At 40.6% G+C, this 15,978-nt stretch overlaps 1 protein-coding gene across 2 annotated transcripts in view; it reads left to right on the forward strand.

Annotated features, from left to right (window-relative positions):
• The window catches only part of LRP5 (LDL receptor related protein 5), a 123,076-nt gene extending 107,937 nt beyond the window's left edge, over positions 1-15,139 (forward strand). For both annotated transcript variants that reach the window (XM_030949951.1, XM_030949952.1), the window contains exons 16-23: positions 455-664; positions 2,916-3,041; positions 6,048-6,284; positions 6,827-6,937; positions 9,568-9,804; positions 11,061-11,200; positions 14,072-14,169; positions 14,685-15,139. In XM_030949951.1, coding sequence (XP_030805811.1) covers positions 455-664; positions 2,916-3,041; positions 6,048-6,284; positions 6,827-6,937; positions 9,568-9,804; positions 11,061-11,200; positions 14,072-14,169; positions 14,685-14,946 — 1,421 coding nt within the window. In that variant the 3' untranslated portion in view covers positions 14,947-15,139. The remainder of the gene's footprint in view (positions 1-454; positions 665-2,915; positions 3,042-6,047; positions 6,285-6,826; positions 6,938-9,567; positions 9,805-11,060; positions 11,201-14,071; positions 14,170-14,684) is intronic.
• The last annotated feature ends 839 nt before the right edge of the window (positions 15,140-15,978 follow it).

Raw genomic sequence — 15,978 nt, forward strand, 5'->3', positions numbered from 1 at the left:
ATGAATTTGTTCTGTTGGAGTAACAGCAGTGAAACTAAAGTGGTTATATTTCGCTGTCACTTATATATTCCAGAAAAAATGTACAGCTCTGTGTGTGAGTGCACTATAAAACCTTTGGCCCAAGAGCTGAGCCTGTATCAGCTTTTGGGAGTGCTCACAGCTGCACATCACAGAGATGTCAGTGTGGGGCTGAGCATGGCTAGCTGACCAGCCAGGCTGTGCAGGGATGAGCTGGGTTTCACATTGTATCTGCTTGCCCTCCAGGTGTGGCACGGGTAGCTTCTATCTGAGATGAGACTGAGCAAGCAGAGACAGATGAAGTCAGTGACCTTGTAACTCACTGTCTCCGAGGTTTGGTTTAGTTTTAGCTGGAATGTTGCTTTGTGATGTTTTTTTAAAGAATAACTTAGAAGTTGACTGGTGTAAAACTAATGTTTGTTTTTGTTGGTCTCAGGTGCCAACCGCGTGACCCTGGAGGACTCCAACATTCTTCAGCCCATGGGACTCACTGTGCTGGGGAATCACCTGTATTGGATTGATCGTCAGCAGCAGATGATTGAGAGAGTGGAGAAAGTGAATGGGTACAAAAGGACTAGAATTCAAGGCAGGATTGCTCACCTAACAGGCATTCATGCTGTGGAAGAGCTGGATATGGAAGAATTCTGTGAGTTTCAGTATCTGATGTCTTGGTCATTGTATCTCAAAGTCCTCATCTGTCTGGATATTGTAATAATGTTGCCCAGGGGCTTCAAGTAAGCCATGGAATGCTTTCAATTTGACCAGTCAGGGTTGCAGGAGAGGAGGAGAAACAAATTTCTCCTTCTTGGGGAGGGGACTATTGCTGCCCAGCTAGAAAATATGGTATCATGGCACTGAGTTACCTGCTTTGTGCAAGCTCACATGACACTGAATTCAGTCTAAAAGCTATTTAAAATTCTGGTTGTTAATTTTCTAAGTACACTCAAGTAATAGGTATTGGAAAAAACTCTAACAAGAACCAAAAGGGTTGTACTTGCCTTGTCTCTAGGTGCTTCAGACTCCCATGTAAAGGTATGTCTGATTTTGCTCAGCACAGTGGGTGATGTGAAATCCTGCAGTGAGGGAGGCAAAATGGGGAGGAAGCTCCTACAGTGAGTTGTACTGTGGATGTGGAATTTGTCTCCCAACAGGGATGGAGCATTTTAGGTGCTCACATCTGAAAGGGGTCATGCATGCAGGATGTTCTTTTTCTGGAGTAGTGGTCCAAATTACTATGGTTTGGTGGAGAGTGCAGAAACCTCTTCAAGCAGTCACTCCTCAAAATTACAACCTACAGCTCCTCCTGCTTAACAGGATTGTAAAAGAGAATACAAAACCACAAACAAAATGGGGGAGACAGAGGTCTCTGTTGCCTGTGATGAGTGATCTTCTATAGGGAGGATACATTGCTGTATAATGCTTTAATTCTCAGGAGAAATTATTAAACTCACAACAAACACTCTGTGTCACATGCATTAGTGTCTGTGATGGCTGGAAGTGTTTTTGAACTTGTGTATGTGGGTAGGCTGTTACAAATCAGGTAACATAAGCATTTAAACTGTAGTATGTTCTATGGGGTAATCATGACCTAGAGGTTCTTTCTTTCTTTCACAATACCCAGCTCTTCTTCTGTGCCACTTCACACATTTCATATATATTGGTATATTTCAAAGGTCATACTGACTGAAGCAAAAAGATTTTGTTTAATTCTCAAAGTGTTAAAAAAGAAGTTTGCTTTTTCCCCACGTGTTTATTTAAGATAGGGAAAAAGAATCCTCTTTTGCAGCTGAAAAATTTCTATATAGGTGATTTCTGTTACAACAGGGGAGTAAATATACATAGGCACATGCAGTATATAGGCATGCACTTCTGTGAGCAACTCATGCCTGAAACACTGTATAAACTAGTAAATTTCTTAAAGGTAGAAAGCAGGTTGCTGAGAAGCCTGGACGGTTGGAAAACAACTTTGGCAGAGAAATTATGATATCTATGCAATTTGTTCCCTGTGTAAATTCTTGGTGCTGAGCAGTAGGAAAGAATGCACTGTTCAGCAGCATCACAAATAACAGCAGCTGTAGCCCCACAGATTGCTGCAGCAGATGCTCAGCTATCAGCCTGAATAAGCAGGCAAGAGACTGAGGCTCTTCTGACTCCTCTGGGCTGGGGTCATCAGACAGTGACCTGCCATCTCTGTGCCTGTTTCTTATCCACGTAATGTTCATCAAAAATCATTCTTTTAGGGCCTCTCAGTGCTTCTGGGTAACTGATTGGGAACACAAATGCGTAGCTTCCTGTCTTTAAAAAAAGACCCCAAAATCTTTGTGCCTATATTGCAGTTTTGTGAGGGACAGGGAAGCTGAGGCATTAGATACTAAGAGCTCTTTAAAGGAGAAGTCCTGAGGGTTTTGCAGGTTGGCATTCTGCAGTGGCATACCTTGTTTCTTGATGCCTACCCTAGAAATGCAGGGGTGGCATCTAGGTAAAACATAAATGCAGCCTTCTCAAATCAGCATTTTCAGTTCTCTTCACCTCAGCTCCCAAATTCTTTTTAGAAGTTCTTGAAAGGTCTCCATATGATAAAATCTTAGAATGTTTTGGGTTGGAAGAGACCTTTTGAAGGTCATCAAGTTCCAACCCCCTGCAAGGGGCTGGGACATCTTCAACTGAATCAGGTTGTTCTATTACTAGGACTGGGAGAAATTTTGTCCTTATGAAGTAATAAATAAGCTTTCAAGCATTGAACTGAGAAATCCTGCAAGTATCTTCCTCATGATTTGTAGTGAAATCTTGCTTACTCAGACAGAAGTGGTTTGTGAGTAGTTTTTGATTTTGCCCTGTTGAGGAATAGTTATAATTTCTTTTATGCTACATAATGTTATTTTTGTGTGTTTCACCAGCTGTGCATCCATGCTCCCGTGACAATGGTGGGTGTTCACACATCTGCATTGCCAAAGGGGATGGAACTCCAAGATGTTCATGCCCTGAGCACCTTGTGCTTCTGCAGAATCTCTTAACATGTGGAGGTGAGTTATGTTTAACAGCACTGCTAATCAATTTGTATCAAAAATGTGGTGGCTGAGGTTGCATTCCAATCCAAAATGTGAATTTACACACAGTTTTTCTGTACATGTTGTGCTGCATCATGTGTTAAATTAATCTTTGGTAGTTCTACCAGCTGTTTTCTTCTTGAGGTTTTGGGCACATGTGACCTCTCATTCTGAGCCGAATATTTTTCTTTGACCTTAAAATACTTGCATCTGCTACTGAGATATTTATAATTGCATGATGTGACAGGTTTGTGCTTTTAATAAGTGTTTATAAGATGATGTTACAGTGCATCAACCTGTGATGACCTAGCAGCAGAAATCGTGCCTATGATTCCCAGAGTATGACCCTCCAGTCTTTGAAATTAATTTGGCCTTATAATGTGAAACACTGTACTACTTATCAAATGCAGGCTACTTATCAAATGCAGGCTCTATTGAGATTCTTTTTAATTAAGGTAGCTCTCCTCTTTCCACATGGTAGACTTTTCCTTTAGCCTTCCTTTTTACCATCCTAGTTTTTTTTTTAAAACTGTTAGTGTTGCAGGGATCTATTCCAATATGTTAGCATTACACTTGCAGAGGAGATTCAAAACAAAACATTTTTTCTTCTTGGGAGCCATTATATCTTAACTTGTTTGGCTCTGTTGGTCCTTTTGATTTCTCATGTATTTATTTTGCTGTGGATTTCATTTTCTGGCTGAACTCTGAACTCCCATGGGACAGTCATTTCCATGATAAACTGTTTTCTTTCCCATGACCACAACAAGTTATGTGGCTTTAGAGTAGTGGTGGTTACATGGGGAGGGCAGGGTGGATCAATCTAATTATACTTCTTGCTGTAGTGTTGTTGCACAACGTGGACAGTGAGAGAGTCTCACATTCCACTCCTTTGGGGCTTCAGCTATAAATCTAAAAATTCAGGGGCCTCCATTTCAGTGTTTTGTTTTTTTTTATTCTAGCCTGCAACAGCTTTTTAACCCATCTTGTCTGTCCTAGTAACAGCCACTACCCAGTGTTTCAAAATAGCTTAGCTGGCTGGAGAGGATTTATCCATATTCTGGACATCCTTACGAATGCTTTTGTCAAGTTTTTAATGCAAACTTGTTCTTGCCAAGTGCAGCCACAGTGCAACATTAAATATGCCTTTAAATGCAGAAGTAGTGATCTGTCTGTTGAATTATACAAACAGCACACTTGTATCAAGATATAATTCAATAATTACCTTAATGTGTGTGCGTGGAACATGTTATCTTACCTACAGCTGTCAGGTCACTGGATACATTTGTAATTCTCATATTCCTCCTCCAAATAATCATAAATGAGGAACTTTAAAAAAATCATAATTTCTTCAAGACCCAAGCACATTTTGATTTTTATTTACATTTTGTTTTTCAAGCTCTTGATTATACTTTTGTCTCATTCTTGAATTTTTTCTCCCTAATGAAGAAAGGACAGCAGCACTTTAAAAACTGTTTGCATGTAATTCTAGAATTTTTAGCACCACCCTCAGGAGAAAAAAGCACTCATACAGCTAAGAAACTTTCCTAATGCTGGGTTCTTTGTGAAGTCCATTCCTGAGCCTGAACCTTAAGGAAAGCCCACTGGGCTTCCAGAGGAGTGTTACCATCAGTGCCAGAGCACACCTCTAGCTTGGTCACACTGTTGTTGTAGGTAGGGTATGATGTGGTTCTCTCCTAATCCAAGTGGTGAATATCTACTCAAATCATTACTGGGCAATAGAAGCTGTGGGGAGGAGTGGCTGCCTCTGCTAAATGATGTCATTATGTCACAGGGGTTTGACCCAGCAACTTTTGAAATCAGTGGAAGTGTATGTGGCTGCTGCAGGGCTGTTTTGAGGTGGCTCCCTTTTTTTGACTGTAACTAATTGTTACTGACAACAACTGAGTGGATTTGCCCATTGTGTTTCTTTCATTGATAACAATAGTGGAAAATTGTGTGCTAACTTGTTGCATGTAAGAATTTGGAGCATTTTTTGCAATAGATCCTTGACCTGCACTGTGTTTGTATCCTGACATTGTGAAGAAAGTAACTATGGATGCCTTATAAGAGCATAATTGTTGCATCTCTATATGGGTTTGTAGCTGCTGTCTAATGCTATCAGTGCCTCACTGCAACTTGAACAGCAGTATGGACATGAAAAGGAGTCATACCAGAGTCTTGGGGTCCATGAAAAGTCAAACTTGAAGGAAGTCCCAGCTTTTTTAGGTCCAACAAATATAAAAATGGCCATGCACAAGTTAAAGTGGTCTATGTCTGTAGTGGGAGAATATAAGATTAGGACAGGTCTGCAGTGCTCCTTACACTGCTCTCTGAACCTTCACTGACCTGCAGCCCAGAGACTTTCCAGCAAGAGAACTTAGTGAATGTTTAGCAGTCCTATAAAGACTTTTTTTTGTCCATTCATATTTTTCAATTCATCACTGACTCAGATTTTTTTTTGTGGAAAAACCACTGGAAAAATAACAAAACAGATACTGTAGAAGCTACATGTTGTATGTTTTAGATGTATTCATTGCCAATTAACTTGATGTGTCAGGTTTTTTAATGAAGAATTGGTCCAGGCTAATAAAATTGCAGGGATTAAAATTGTTTAGGATCTGGTTTGCAATCAGAAATTGAGTATTCTTTTGTATTTATGTATATGACAGTGTCTTCCAAAGGGCGACTGTTAGAGACAAAGCAAGTATTTGTAGAGTAAGTATTTGTAGCTCCTGTCCTTAGTTCAGTGCTTGACTGCTAAAGCAAACTTCTTCTATCAGCATGCATCCAGTTTTTATTATGAAGTTGGTAAAATTTCATTCCCTATGCAGAATCATGTTTTCCTCTAAGCTGGAATCTTAGTGTAGTCACAGAAGAACTCTAGGGAAAAAGTGCTTTTCTTGACAAACTCTGTCATACTTGTACTCTGTTGAAAGGGATAAGGTTGTGTATACAAATCTGATCTGTTTTCTCTTTCTACAGAACCTCCAACTTGTTCCCCAGACCAGTTTACGTGTGCGACTGGAGAGATTGACTGTATCCCAATGGCATGGAGGTGTGATGGGTTTCCTGAGTGTGATGACCAGAGTGATGAAGACAGCTGCCCCATATGCTCTGCATCCCAGTTCCAGTGTGAGAAGGGACAGTGCATTGATGCACACTTGCGATGTAATGGAGAAATCGACTGTCAAGATAAATCTGATGAAGCAGATTGTGATAGTAAGATCAGTTTTCCTGAACTCATGGTTCTAACACAAGCATCCCTTTGGGATTCTAACTGTTCTTGAAATGTATAGATACAAGTCCTTTTTGTTAAGTCAGAAGTTCCTGAATATAGATAAGAAATCTAGCAGTTACTTAGCAAGGATATATTATACATAATATATCTATTATATATACATAATATAGGTATGGACTACATAACTACACATTACTATATTTTGTTAACATGTCAGGTGATCAACCACACTTTATTAGGTAATGTAGGAGATTCTTGCTGATTTGATCTTAGTTTTGCCCCAGCAGGACTGATTTGACAAAGGATTGGGAGTTACTGAGGCCAGAATTCTATTTTAGCTCCACTGAGTAAGAGGTATAACAGCAAGGGGGAAGAACCAGAGATGTGCAGGCTTGCAGTTTACCCACAGCAGTGTTCTGGCACCTACCTGGTCATAATATGAAACTCACTTGTTTCAGTTTTCTCAAGAGGCTCCAATGCTCCTGTGCTGTCAGAACTTGATTTTCCCTTTCTTTCCATGCAGCAATTTGCCTGCCCAACCAGTTCCGCTGTGCGAGCGGGCAGTGCATCCTCCTGAAGCAGCAGTGCGACTCCTTTCCCGACTGCATCGACGGCTCTGACGAGCTCATGTGTGGTGAGATGGCTTTTCTTGACATGCAGCTGCTGTGTTTGGGCATGTTCTGCACCCCTGTGCAGAGCCCTGGGCTTTGCAGAGCAGTATTCTTCAGGGAAGAATAGTGCAGAAGGGCCTTCAGAACCATCCCTAGGGAAACCTGATTTGACTGTGCTCAGTACCTTGGAACTTGCAGAGCTGCTGCTAAACCCAGAGTAGCTTTTAAAAATGTGCAGCCCTATCCACTGCAATAACAGGGCCAAACTGGAGGCTAATTATGTGGAGGAGCTAACATGCAATGAGCAAGTGTCCTCAAGAGACCGCAAACTGGTCTCTTACAGTGCAGGTGTGAAAAGAATATGTGGAGAGATGTTGATTTTTCTGGGAAAAATGTAACTCTGAATTCTCATGGCAGTAGGTATGTGCAAGTTGCAGACATGCTGATGGCAGTTGTTGTGTTAGTCCTTAGAGAGTCTGTTATTTTGCAGTTCAAAGTGAACAGTAAAATTCAATTACTTTTGCTCTTCTTGCAATTTCTGTTGTTTTGTTGTTGGGGTGACTAAAGCATGAAGTATTCAGGCAATGGGGCAGATGGAGGGAGTGTTTGGAATCACACAAATGGTTTAGCAAAATAGTTGAAACATTTTAGAATAAAAGCAAATAGATGTGCTGCTCTGTCTGTAGCTCATCCTGAACAAATAGCTTGCACTGAGTTTGTGTAGAGAAATGCTGTACTTACATTGCCTATAGGACTGTGAAGTTTTTAGTATCTTAGATTTTTCATATTTTGAAGCACCAGTATTCAGAAGCTGTGCCACTGCTGAGGTGAGAGGAGGGTTTGCCAGGTTTGATCCAAAGTAGCCTTGTTTCTTCCTTCCATCTTCATGGTGGATACTGCAAGGAAAAGTTTATTCATGAGTAAGAATGGTTAAAGGAGCCCTAGTTGTGAATAGAAAAAAGGCTGAAACAATGGAGACAAACTGTTGGAAATTTCAAACATGAACATGCTTCTCCCACATCTTCTTTATCTCTTTAGCTTTCATCCAGTTCCTCCAGTTTCCTGGATAATATAAGGCCACTTCTTCCGCTTTTTTTTTCCCTTCAGTTTCTTCATGCACTTGGCAAACTTTCTTGCTGCCAAGTTAATGCGGCTGTTTCCTGTTTGCACTTTGGGTCCAGTCCTGCAGTTAGATCTTAGCTGGTTTGAATGTGTCTTTATGTAGACATAGGATTGTCTCCTCTGGACCTCTTTGTGGAACAGAGCATTCTGCGGTTTCCCACTTGACTGAGGGAAAGAGCTCAAGTAGGGAATAAAAATGATTACTACCTTTTAGATAAGGATCTTGCATTCAAAAGAAGCTAGGTTTAACCAAAATGAGAATTGTGTGTTTTAAAATAGCTAATTTGGGAGCATGTTTTAATTTTGGCTTTGCTTCTTTTATAAACTAATCATGTCTGACCTAATCTGACTATTTGAAAATTAAGATCTTAGCTGACATAAAAGTTGTCATGCACTAGTAAGTGTGAAAAAACCAAAGACTTTAAGACAGAAATAAGTTCTGGATGCTGAGCTGTTAAGAGTTTATTCCTAGATCTTTGTCTTTCCTTATCTTCCTTCTCCAATTTCAGTTGTTTTTCATTCCCTTCTGCCGAAGTGGAAACCAGAACCACTGGAGAAAAATTTTATGAAGTGAAGGCCTGAATCTTATATGAACCTTTTCACTTCTTGCAACTTCATCAAGGGGAAGGGGTCTATAGTTAGAACAGAGCATGTAAAGTTTGGACAAGTTTATTTTGATTTCTTCACTTTTTGAATGCATCTATTAGTGTATGTTAAAGAATAAAATTATAAACCTGTGAATCACATGGAAAAAATTGCTTTCCCTGAAGACCATCACATATGTGAAAAACAGAGAAGTGTCAGGTTTATCTGGCAAGAATTTTGAATGTGTTGCCCATAATCAGGGAGAGATGCGAGGTATAGCTCATCTCAAATACTGCAACACCTTTTATTATTTAACATTCGGCTACATAAGGGGAAAAATAATGAGTAGAAAGTATTTGAGATACTTTGGATTGTGTTTTCCTTCCAATTTATAAGGTGGAGTTTGTTTGAAAGCAAGTAATATTTTAGGAAGGAAAAGTATTCTGTTTTAAGACCTGTATTGGCTAGGAAGACATCCACTGCTTAGTATATACGGTACGTTCCTTACTGGTAAATTTTCTTGATTTTTCATGTTATTGCTAACCCAAATGGCTTTTGAGACGGCAATCCTCTCTGATTAAGGACTTAGTTTTATAAGTATCCTTCATCTTTTACCCATTGACTTTGGAGGGCAGGGGAAGAAAAGGAAACTTTCTACACTGTTGTTCTGTCAAGATAAGTAACCCTGTTACAAGATAAATCGCTCAACAAAAAGAAGAGTACTTTGCTCATACTGCTTTATGGAGGGGAAGAGGAAGCATGAAGTCTTGTGTACTGAATCAGAATATCTGGAGTCACAGATGCCTGAGTGTGATGCAGATGCTTTTAAAGGCACTGTGTGAATGGCTGTGTGCTGCCTGATTTGCTGAATGAGCTCCAGGACAGCAGCATGTACACTGCTCCATGTTTAATGACCACGTTTCATTTTCTTCTCCTCTCTTTCCAGAAAAATTGAAGCCAGCCTCAGATGAGTCGCAGCCACACAGCAGTGCCATTGGCCCTGTCATTGGGATAATCCTGTCCCTGTTTGTCATGGGGGGAATGTACTTTGTGTGCCAGCGCGTGGTGTGCCAGCGCTACGCCGGGCCCAACAGCCCCTTCCCGCACGAGTATGTCAGCGGTACCCCCCACGTCCCTCTCAATTTCATCGCTCCAGGAAGCTCTCAGCATGGCACTTTCACTGGTAAGGGTGCTTGCATCCAATCAGCACCATTCCGTTGTCTGGCTTTCGAGTTTTGCACATGATAAAGGCAGCTGGGTGTGGAGTTTTCAGAGAGCAGAAATTAGATATTGGTCTGCTTGGTGGTTTTGGGATGAATCTGTCATTTGAATCAAATATGTAAAATCTGTTAGCTTTTCTTGCACTTTAATGGCTATGGTCAGCTATTCCTGCTTAAATTATGTTACTATGGTTATCAAGAGGTTTTTGTGGTAGGAGATAAAATTAGAGGATGAAATAATTGCAGGTGAAATCTTTGCAGGGATGTTTTAAATTGGACTTCACACTAAAGCTTTTCTAATTAAAGCAAGTATCAGTGGTTTTCATCTGTACTTCTGTAGGTGCTAAACCAAGCTGTCATTCTGATTCTCATCCATATTTGTTAGCTTTTTCTAATCCATATTGTTGTGACAAGTTACAACAGCTGAAAATCTTATTATTTATGCTAATTCTAAAGAAAAGACAGGTTTCTAATACCATGGCATTTCCAAGAAGGATATATAACCGTGAATGATGATTACAAATACTTACTCTGCTTGTAATAAATATTTCCTGCATTTGAAAAAAAAATTTCTGAAAACTTCCCAGACTTAACTCTTACATTAGCACTGAATAGTCTGACAAGAAGAAGCTGAAAATTAATTGTCTGAGTTAAGAGTATATTGTAGTAAAACAGATTGGAGAATGATGTCTTCCATTTTCCTCTAACTCAGGTTTCCGTCCTTTTGTCTCTGCTGATTTTCAATTTTCACTGTGATTATTTTCAACAAAAATATTTGAGTTTTGCAGTTTTTCATTTACTTGCAATTGAATTTTTTGCAATGGAAATGGCAACTTTGGAGGTCTCAAACTTGGTTTTTTGGGGGCCTTGTCTAATGGGGTTTTTTTGCAACTGCCTAAGTTTGTTTAATTGGAAAATTTCTTCTTTAATTTGGGTGAGCAGTTTGGATCAGCTGTTCTGAAGATTCCTTTCTCAGCAGTGTGATAGTAGGTTGTGAGTTCAGTGCTGCAGTGAGACAGTAGGTGTGAGGGTGAAATGTTTTCTTTACAAAAAGTGTCTGTTCCTTGTAATCCTGAAATTTTTACATAAAGCACTCTTCCCAAGGTGTGACAACCATTATCATTGCATGGGTTTGCAAAGGTAGGGATTTGGTTTCTGTTTGGCATTGACAGATAACACTGGTTTACCTAACCTTGTCTTCCTCTCTGTTTCAATGCAGGCATCTCTTGTGGAAAGTCCATGATTAGCTCCATGAGTCTCATGGGAGGAAGCAGTGGTGCCCCATTGTATGACAGAAACCATGTTACTGGAGCATCTTCAAGCAGCTCATCCAGCACTAAAGCCACTTTCTATCCACAGGTATGTCTGGGAAATACACCAGTGGGTTGGGTATCTCCTGCTTCTGAAGAAAGAAAAGGTGAAATTTTGTGCTTACTAAGTAGATGTTAACAACTGTTAACAACTCTTGGGTGTTACTGTTTATGATAAGCAGGCCCATTTTGACACTCACTGAGCTTCACAAAAGGGCTTTATTGTAGTCCATCAGGATTGTACAGTGCTCTGTGATGTCCAAAATGTTTTGTTATCAGAGTGATACTCAGCTGGTTTGTCCCTGGATACTTCTGGTTTTCCCTTGGAGATGCCACCTCCTTTGTTAACTCTGGTGGCCATGGCCCAATGACATTTTGCATTGCCTAATGCTGCAGGCACACATGGAATAATAAGGCAAGCAAAAAGAAAGGGGACTGGAATACAAAAGTGTATGAAATAAGCTTGACTTGCTGTTTAGATCAAGTGTCGATTGTTGATTCAGAAAACCAAGTGCATGCACTGGGGGAAAATACTGGTACAGCAGGGTGAGGCGGAGGTTACTTTGCATTTTTTCAGCTGTAATTTAGCTCCATACCTGACTTTTGAGTGTTAGAAGTGACAGAATTCTCATCCCCATATCACAGTTTCACAAATTCCAACATGTATATTCTGAATGGAAAGAGTCCTCTCTGAATATGTAGGAAAGACATACAAAGGTTCCTGTTTGCCAGCATATTTTGTCATGAGTTTTTTCTATTATGCTTGTGAGCAATACATCCATTGGATTTTAGGCACACACAAGAAGCTGCCAGAGTTGATCTGCCAGCTGTGGAGGGGATTTTTATGTAGTATTGAATCAGGAGCCCACACACTGTGTGGGTCTACATGCATTTGTGTTTACACATAAGCTGTTATGCTCTATGTGGGCATTTTGATTGATGGCATTTTGGCCAGTTACAAGGTACTTTCTCTCCTTTTAAGAAGGGCAGAAATGGAAAAGAGAGGCTTGTGAGCTTATCTGTTGGTAAGGTAAAACTGAGTACATGCTTCTTGCATTGTGAAACCATCAAGAAGCAGATAAGTCAGGAACTCAGCAGCCCTCCCAATTTAGCTTGTCTCATGCATCACCAGTGTCTCTGTAATGTGCTGAACAATTTCATGCTAAACCTGATTGATGTGTCAGTACCATGGCTAAAAAGGATGAACTGAAAAAACACTTACTTAAGTAAAGCTTGAAAGAGAAAAGAAGCCAAGAGCTGATCTGCCTGTGTGATTCTATGGGATCTGTGTCGGCCAAAAGATCAACTCTCCCGTTTGACTTCTGGCCTAAGTTAATCTGACTGTTGCTGGGAATTCTTTTTCCACACTTTGCTGTGTCAGCCAGGGCCTGCAGGGATGATACCAGCATTTCCTTCATGAAAGGCATGCTGGGTTCTTAGAAGGAAGCTATTGCAAGGGCTTTGTTACCTTGAGGTACTGCTTAATCCAAACGTCTTGGTGAGTTCTGCCTGGTAGCTAATTACCCAGCTTTATGATAACAATCGAAAGGACAGATCTGAGCACCTTCATTTTCTTGGCTTTTTTTGGTTTGTTTAACACATCTTGGTGGTGCTGAGAGGTGCTCCAGTGAATAGAGACTGGGAAAGAATCAGTGTCAATGAAGTTATGCCAGTTTACATACCTGAGAACCTGGCTACAGGCATCCTGGCTGACACTGTTTGCTGTATTTAGTCTCAACATGAAGTGCTACTGATGCAGCTCAGGGTGTCAATAGGAATGAACCCACAATTGGCATGCAGTGCTCCTCCAAGGAGGAAGATTTCTAAAAGATGGCCTTGGGGTAGTTACTCATCACTCCCCACAGCTGGCAAAGGTTGTCTGCCTTCACATGAATCTGGGTGCAGGGCTTGTCAGTATAAGTAACAGTGAGCTCAGCTCCAAGGCCAGGAATCACTTTGCTGGATGCTGCACAGTGAAGACCCAGACAATGATCTCTACTCAGTGATTTTAGAGTGTTTTTGTGGGAGAGGAGCAGAGGCAGAGGAAGGATGGTCAATGGGGCAGGCCAAGAATTGGCTGAGTGCCCAGGGCAGGCAGTGTACAAGATGTGCACATCAGTAGCAAGGCTCAATCAACAGCAATGATGTAATTTTCCACACTGGAAAAGATAAAGTGCTCTTCTTACGTTTAGGCCAATGCCCTGATGGCTGTGTCAGAGGTTCAGCTTCCTGATAGTAGAAGAATCCTAAATAATTGTGAAGCCTGCTAAACTTTTTCCCTGTATGAAGGCTACCAGTAACCTATGAGTGTGTAAGCACATGTAGCCGAGCCATATGTGTGTGTATGCTGTCTATATGCACACACAGACAGGCTATAAATGTTTTTTAGCTCATAGACTTTTTTGCATTGTGAACTCTGCCAAAATGATATGTTTACAGAACAAGAGTGAAAATGAAGTGTTCAGGGAAGGCTGGGGTTTTATTAGTTATAGTAGAGGAACTTGGCTTCCTGACCCTACTATTGACTGGGGACATGTTTAGGGTCTGGGAGTGGAACATATTTTATTTCCAATAGCATCTGCTGAGGATGTATCAGTCCTTATGTCCAAGGAAGTGCACTCGGATTCAGCCAAACTGGATCTCATTTCCAGCTTTATTCCAGCCTTCCAGCATAATAACAGATGTGGCAAGGAAGAAAATTCCCTGTACTGAGAACTTTGAAGGCGTGCACAGTACCCAAGTCCAAAGTCTTGTAATGAACATCTGTGATCTTTAAAAATGCATTAACACATCCAAGCAGCTAGGAGAGCAAACTAGAATAAGGATGAATGACAGGGTGAAGGCATCAATACTGTTTTCAATCTAAATAAAACTGTATAATTAACCAAAATTTCACACGTCTTTTTCCTGTTGTTTCTAGATTTTGAACCCTCCACCTTCCCCAGCTACTGATCGCTCCTTATACAATGCAGAGATGTTTTATTCCTCAAACATTCCTTCAAACACAAGATCTTACAGGTACAGTTCAGATAAAAAGGTTTGCTACATCTTCTGTTTATCTGCCTTTAGTTCTGGATCTTGTTCAGACTTCATTTAAAAATCTCTTCCTCTCTTAATAAATGACCATTCAAATTACGTACATTACATTGCTATGTAACAGTCCCTGAGCATCCCTGTTGGTATTTTCTGCTCATTCTCTTAAGCTTATCTTAAAATTCTTTCATGAGTAAATCTATTTGTTAGTGACTGGGTTAAGTGGTCATTGTGATCTCCTCTGGTAGGTTAGGGGCTGGAAGAATGTGCTGTTGGCTGAGGGTAGTTGTGCCACTCAAAATTGAAGAACAATTGAAAAACAAGAAGTTCAGGTATTTCTTGTTGGATTTCTCTGAGAGTCTGAATTAAGGCTCACATAGTATTAATGAGCAGGCATCTTCACTGAACATACAGAGCTATTCAATCTCTTTATTTTTTCCTTCTTTTCTCCCCAGATTGCAACTAAAGCATGTGCTTTGTTCTTTTTTGGTTTCCTGCAGGCCATACCTGATACGAGGGATAGCTCCACCCACAACCCCGTGCAGCACAGATGTCTGTGACAGTGACTATACCACGAGTCGATGGAAGGCCAACAAATACTACATAGATTTAAATTCAGACTCAGACCCTTACCCCCCTCCTCCCACACCTCGCAGTCAGTACATGTCGGCAGAAGAAAGTTGCCCTCCATCTCCTGCCACGGAACGAAGCTATTTTCACCTCTACCCCCCTCCACCCTCTCCTTGTACAGACTCTTCATGACCTCAACAGAAGGAACTTTTCCTGTAAATATTTTAAAATATGAACAGATTTAAAATATATATTTTATGATTTAAAAATAAATCTGGGTGGGAATTAAACAAAACTAAATGTGAATAAAAATGGGTGGGAGGGGTGGGGCTGTGAAAAATTGTACAGAGGAAGAATATTTATAAAATTGATTTTTTTAACTTAATTTCCATTCTTTTGTGCCATATTTGCCTTTTTGAAGTCATGTAACTGACTCAGTCTCCAAAGGATTTGGGGAGGGAATGTTGAAACTTTCTGCATTTTTAAGTCACCTTTTTACATGCAAGAAGTGTATGTAGTTCTTTTTGTTAATGTGAGACAAGAAAACTAAGTGGCTTGTGGGAGGGGGTCATTTAAAGAAAGATGCAGGCTTATTCCTTGAGAAAAAAAACCATTTAAATACAATTGTTGGTATCATCCCTGCCCCACCACTGGAAGAAAATGTGCAAGATCACAACCCTTAGATGCTCCTATTTGCAAGTGAGCTGAAGCTTCCCAGCAGAGCACCCACAGGCATCACGTCCTACCTCATGGCAGTGGCACTCTGCACATGGCCAATTCTGTAACTGATTCAGGCTAAACAAGATCAGTCCTAAAAAACTTGGTTTAGGCCCAACCAGTTCCCCGCCTGACTGGGTGAACGGTCGCAGAAGCAGTTGTAGTGACCTGTGGGTAACAGCAAGGATCAAGTTTGAAGTGGTATTTAAGCTAAGAGAATGCCCAACAAACTGCAGATTTGGTCAGACTCGCCATTTTAACGGTGATGCAACCAAGCTCCTTCATCCTTCCTTGTGAAGCTTTGGTGACTATCTGGGAAGAAGCTGTAATGGTCAGCTGCTTCTTAAAACACAGTGCAAGTTTATTTTTTCTCAAAAGTGCTGTAATCACTGTGCCAGGTTTCTGAGGTGTTCACCTGTGTTGACTTGATCAGAGAATTGCTTCATCTCTTAATATTAATTCTCCAAAATGGTCACTTGTATTCAAATGATGAAAATTGTTTGGGTT

This window comes from Camarhynchus parvulus, chromosome 5 (genome assembly GCF_901933205.1).
Source record: "Camarhynchus parvulus chromosome 5, STF_HiC, whole genome shotgun sequence".
NCBI classification, from domain to species: Eukaryota; Metazoa; Chordata; class Aves; order Passeriformes; family Thraupidae; genus Camarhynchus; species Camarhynchus parvulus.